This window comes from Cornus florida, unplaced genomic scaffold (genome assembly GCF_030987335.1).
Source record: "Cornus florida cultivar Cherokee Brave unplaced genomic scaffold, ASM3098733v1 CherokeeBrave_3.0.0_Hap2_Chr01, whole genome shotgun sequence".
Classification (NCBI taxonomy): Eukaryota; Viridiplantae; Streptophyta; class Magnoliopsida; order Cornales; family Cornaceae; genus Cornus; species Cornus florida.
The window spans coordinates 116,813,057-116,819,100 of NW_026775571.1; the positions used below are offsets into that span (position 1 = coordinate 116,813,057).

At 35.9% G+C, this 6,044-nt stretch overlaps 1 protein-coding gene across 4 annotated transcripts; it reads right to left on the minus strand.

Moving 5' to 3' along the window:
• Window positions 1–1,711: 1,711 nt before the first annotated feature.
• LOC132316441 (pentatricopeptide repeat-containing protein At2g33760) lies at window positions 1,712–4,499 on the minus strand. 4 transcript variants are annotated; one of them, XM_059814935.1, is made up of 3 exons: window positions 2,438–4,499; window positions 2,225–2,347; window positions 1,712–1,865 (listed from the first exon to the last, which is right to left on the minus strand). In XM_059814935.1, the coding sequence occupies exon 1, from the start codon at window positions 4,250–4,252 to the stop codon at window positions 2,495–2,497; it is 1,758 nt and encodes a 585-aa protein (XP_059670918.1). In that variant the 5' UTR covers window positions 4,253–4,499; the 3' UTR covers window positions 1,712–1,865; window positions 2,225–2,347; window positions 2,438–2,494. The 4 variants fall into 4 exon arrangements, with proteins under 4 accessions (XP_059670918.1, XP_059670911.1, XP_059670902.1 ...); XM_059814928.1 differs by having other exon boundaries at window positions 1,712–2,135; XM_059814919.1 differs by having other exon boundaries at window positions 2,193–2,347.
• Between the last annotated feature and the right edge of the window lie 1,545 nt (window positions 4,500–6,044).

Sequence of the window (6,044 nt, forward strand, 5' to 3'; positions counted from 1 at the left end):
GCTATTAAGTACTCGTATTAAATGGAGAGAATCTCTGGCTGACTGTGCTGCAGACACACTTCAGTCAAGAAATAATTTACTACTACGGATTATTCTAATTGGAGCTGGACGTTTAGTGGAGAATTCATAATCAGCTGCGCAACGCTCCACACTCCACAAATACACCCTAAGAAAAACTTCGTTACGTAGGGCCTGTGTAATATACACATGGACATATATATATATATATATATATATATATATAATATAAACGGTTCAGATGCGCCCGTTGGATAACAAATTCAATAAAAAATTTCATTTAGTTAATCAATTTACAAAACAAGTACTACTTTGCAGTTATAACAGCTCCTTTTTAACATGTTTCAATGTAACATATTTCATTTATATTTTAAATCAGTTGAAACACGAAATAATGCATTAAAAATAGTGTTTTAACTCAATTAAAAATAGTGTTTCAACTGTATTGAAACATAGATAAAGCGTAAAAATATAAGTGCGTTGAAAAACTAATAAACACTTTTTACTTTCTCATTATTTTACCTACACTAAAGGTTGTAGGTAATGCCTTCCTCACTCTTTTATGATAAAATCACTGTTTTATGACCCAGCTTTTGTTGTAGCTAGCTCAAGGTTGGAGCTTTTACTTCTTTTTAAGAAGAATATTCGAAGGTGGCCAAACAAGAGACACGATTAGTATCCTTCAAATGCTAAAGTAAGAATCTATAAGCAACTTTACAGTAATTGAGTTGTGTATTTGATTTAACAAGATAAGAAAAGCTTGATGGGTTTGAAAAAGAGAACAAAAAGTACCAATCACTTGTGTGACACTAATGTCCTGAATTCCCTATTTCACAAATGGGAATTTCCATATTCCAACTACTAATTATGAGTGACCCTCACTCGATATAACACGAAGAAAGTTAGAAAAATATGGTTCTCAAAATTAATTGTAACGCATCTGCTTTTTTGAAACAGCCTTCCCCTTTTGGTTATTCAATTTGCTTATAAGCTACAACAACCTGCAATTCATAACGTGTGGAACACGTAGGGCTAAAAAATGTCATATACAAGTCAAATGAATAATCAAAAAAATAAGACTTGTCTACATTCATGTAGGTCTACGATGTCTATCTTTATCTCTTTTTCTCCCATCTACTTAGTTCAGCTAACTCTTTCAGCCTTTTTAATAGTACAAAATATCATTTCCTGTAATTAAAAATGAGGTTTTTGATAGAACAAAAACAGCTTCTAATACCAGGCCTTACGTTACTCTAGCTAGGGTCCATATTAGTAGTAGGGTCTCATTTCCACAATAAACAGAAAACAGGAACAAAATCTTCTCCGGTGCACTGCTCTTTCAGTGCATGGGGATCACCCATCCGGCAGTGTGGGGGTGATTTTCACCATCCCAAGGCATTAGAAGTCGCAGTGTACAGAGAGGATTTGGGTTCCATTAAACACAGTTTTGGAATGACTCTCATAATGGTGCACGATGTACAATTGGATTGGACTAGCTATACATTGTTTAAACTTTAAGAATTATCTAGGTTTAGCTCTTTCAACGCTAGGAATTATCATCTTCCCAAATAAGCAAAATTTCCCAAATGGACAACCAGGACAAGGAAAAAAAGAGTGAAATTTTGAACAAATTTACACCTGAGTTATTCCATCAAATTCAATCCTATATTCATCAATACATGGTGTTGTTCAGTAACTATAAAGTAAACAGCTATTACTCATAAAAATTAACATCAGAGAAAGTACAGGAGAGAGTAAAGTATACTTTTGATCACGGGATCAATTCTTTATGGCTTGCTTTTCGAATCCTGATTTTAGGGCACCATCACACGAGCATGAAAATTCTTCTGAACAAAAAAACAAAACATTAGAACCACAACAGAATTAGCAGATGGTCTTGATTATTCCTTCTTTTCTATTTCTTTTTTTCTTTTTTTGGTTGTCAAAAATATATATAGAGAGAGATTTCTTTTACTTGATAAAGCTTTTAGAAGAAGAATTTGGGTTTTAGAAAATGAAACAAGAACAAAAAGGAATCCTCTTTCAGTATCAGCGACGAGCAACTCAATGACCACTGAAAAGTACCATGATCCAGAGACAATCATTTAGCCCTGTGGCTGCAAAATGAAGCTTTGTTTACATAAAAGGTAAACTGAACAATGACTGTGCCTTACTTGGACTAAAAGTAAAGCATGTCTGGGGCTACCTCTGGGGTTGTTGAACGTGTGGAAGTCGTTTGATCATTTCAACAGTTTTTTTCACAGCTTTTCATTATTTCCAAGCACCCAAACCAGGAACAGGGATGCAACAGATTGCACTCCCTAGCAACCTGCAGATGATAAACTTAGGTCAATTTCACTTCTAATGAGGAGGCATTATATTATGTATTTGAAGTATCTATAGAATACTACTGATTGACCTGTATTTGGTGATCAATCCTAATAACACAGACAAGTTCGGCTAGCAAATGTTGTTATCACCAGTAATCCACGCAAGAACAAGACCCATCCTTAAAACGGTGAAACCGAAGCTTATCACGAACAATAATTTCTCTCTTGGCAACAACTGAAATGTACTTAATAGCTAAATGGCAGTCCTCACACATACGGAGGTTCTTCACAATTCTTATAGCCATCCCCGGTTTAGTTCTTAAAATCCCAAATGTTATTGCAAGCTTCTCACTGTGGTAGCTGACAGCATATTCCCTCTCCTCTTCTTCCAACTCATGCATTACCAATTCAGGTGCAGGTACATACCCTGCTTCCTTAATCCTCCGCATCAACTCATCTAAGTATTGATAGATTGCATTTGTCTCGGGATGTGATTTGTCAGCCATGCTAAACAGATGGGTTTTCTGACCAACTTCTATTATGCTATAGCCAACTTGCTTCTTAAGGCCCTTCCGAATCATTAAATTTCTAACTGTTTCCACTCTATCCATCCGACCAGCCAATGCATATATATTAGAAAGCAGAACATAATGTCCTGGATTATCCGGTTCTGCAGCTAAGAGATGCTCAGCAACTTGTACTCCAAGATCAAAATTCTTGTGCATCTTGCAAGCACTGAGCATTGCAGTCCACACTGCTGGTGCTGGCTTGAGAGGATATAATTCTTTTATGAATTGAAATGCTTCTTTGAGATATCCAGCCCGCCCAAGCATATCAACCATGCAGACATGATGCTCCATTCCTGGCTTTACACCGTAATCTGTCCACATACTTGCATATGCCCAGCGCCCCTCGTGTACTAATCCCGCATGAGAACAAGCAGACAAGACAGCAACAAATGTAACATCGTTAGGAGGTGGCCCACGAGTTCTCATTAGATGAAAGAGGTCAAGTGCTTCGCTACCATGACCATGCATTCCATATCCAGAAATCATAGCCGTCCAAGTCACAACATTCCGTTCATTCATCTGATCAAAAACTTCTTGCCCTTTCCTTACATTTCCACACCTTGCGTACATATTAATCAATGCAGTACCAAGATTCACATTCAACTCCAAACCATTATTAGTTATATAGTCGTGCACCCAACAACCGAGACCAAGAGCCCCCATCTGGGAACAGGCTGACAACACACTCACAAATGTCGCTGAATCAAAGTCAACACCGAAATCCCGCATCTTGAGGAACAACCCAATAGCCTCCTCAGCAAACCCACTCTGCTCGTACCCTGAAATCATAGAATTCCAAGCAATAACTGTTCTCTCCGGCATTTTATCAAACACTGTCTTAGCAACACCCAAATTACCACATTTTGCATAGAAGCTAACAAGAGCAGCCTGAACAAACAAATCCAAACTATACCCACAAACCAAAGCTTGAGAATGTACAACCCTGCCGCATCCCAAGGCAGATAAATCAGCGCACGCTTTGATCACGGCCGTGAAAGTGTAGTTGGAAGGCGATATATGGGCAATGAGCATGCGACGATAATAGAGAACGGCGTGGAGAGGGAAGTGAAACTTGGTTGAGGTTTTGATAATGAAATTGAAGAGGAAGGAGTCAGGGTTGGAGATGGAGAAGAAGAGTTTACGAGTGTATAGGTATGAGCCGGCGGTGCAGGCTAAGGTGAGGAGTTTGGTGACAAGTGGAAGGCTACGGTGTGAGCCGGAGACGATGAGGTGAGCGTGGACTTGTTGGAGGGGTTTGAGACGCGGACCGGCTTGGAGGAGAGCTTGGTAAGCTGGTGAGTGCGATGGAGAGTACTGGAAGTTGTTATTGTCCATTGAAGATTGCCATTCATCGAATGGAGGATTATATAGCCTAAAATTTAAATTTATGCAGGCATTGTATTTGTATTTGTATTTGCAATGACTGTCCTATTATGATTACAATATTCTCTGCATCTAACTATTGTGTAAGTAACTTTAATAAGAGAAATGAATACTGCCATAGCGCTAGTCCATGAGAGAATAGTGTAATAAATCCGGATGGGAGGTAAGCATAAAGAGTCTGTTTGGCGTATGTTTTGTTTTATCTGTTTTTGTTTTTGTTGTAGGCCTGCTATAATGACTCATTTTAAGTCCAAACATGTTTGAGTGAGCTTATTATATTTTAAACAGTTACAAACAATGTCAAAAAAGAGTCCAAAATGTGAAACATTATACATGTTAATGCAGCGAAGGAAACAATTCAGGCCATTAAAGTGTAGCGGAGGAAACATATAATCCAAGTATAAAAGGCAAAATTGGTCATGATATATATTGATCTCAGGCCCTTAATTTCTCCATATTCTTATAAATATCATTTTACAAAAATGTTGATGAAAATGTTCACGCATATTTATTAGACATGAGAAGATATTAGTGTATATATATATTTTCCTTTTTCTATCTTAAATTAATATAATGTACTGTATATTATAAATGGTCCAAATTGATATAATATACAGTACATTATCTTAATTTAAGATAGAAAAAGGAAAAAATATATATACACTAATATCTTCTCATGTCTAATAAATATGCGTGAACATTTTTCATCAACATTTTTGAAAAATGATATTTATAAGAATATGGAGAAATTAAGGGCCTGAGATCAAATTGACTAGAATGTCAACACTAACAATTATATCATATATATATATATATATATATAGACACACACTAATATTTTTAATTGTCATTTGTTAAATGACAAATTCTATGGTTGTATTATTAAAAGTAATAATCCTGTGTTTTCTAAAATTTGAGAGATTTTGTTTTAAAAAAATGATTTTTCTTATTAATCTTTCATCAACTTAGAAATGTTATATCTTTCTCGGATTGAATTATAGTAGTTAAAACCTTTTTCTCAAAAATTGAATTTTTGAAAAATTAAAATAATTGTGGAAGGAAAATTAACTCTCTAACCATGCCTTTTTCTTTACCGTTCTTTTTACTTGTAACTTCTAGTTTTTTTTTTTTCTCTCATATCAATTTTTTTGTCTAGGTCGCGTTTTTCTCATTTTTAATTTAAATTTTTAAAAAATTATAAAAACTATGACTAATATTATAAACAAAATTATATGAAAAGTGATTTATAATTTTTTTATATTTTAATTGCAGAAAACAAACTCTGTAACTTTGCTTATCGTTTTTAATCAACCGCAAATAAAAATCTTCTCCTCCTCTCTCCTTTTATTAGGATAACAAACAGACACTATGCATTTTGTTCAACATTTGCTTGCACGTCACCTTACTATCACCTTTGTAGATACCTGGTTTTCAGGCGGGTTCCAGATCATCACAAAATAATAGATGGTGAGGTAAATCTTACAACATGATGGAATCCGAGGTGGATTGAGAAAGGTGGAAGCCCAGGCAAACAAGAGAGAGAAAGAGAGATGGAAGTGTATATAGAAAACACCATTGACTCCTTGATCCATCTTTTAGGGGTTGTGAAGACAGCCCATCTCAGAGAGAGAGAGAGTTTAGAGCTCTCGGTCTAAGATGAATTTTCCTCCTTATGTCTGCCCTTTTCTTGGCCTTAGGTTATTTCCTTTTATAGGCCAAGAGGGTGGGTGACGTCATCAATGAC

Bases quoted from the DNA above. Each gene is read 5' to 3' on its own strand.
- LOC132316441 (XM_059814935.1), bottom strand. From the start codon at position 4,252: ATGGACAATAACAACTTCCAGTACTCTCCATCGCACTCACCAGCTTAC.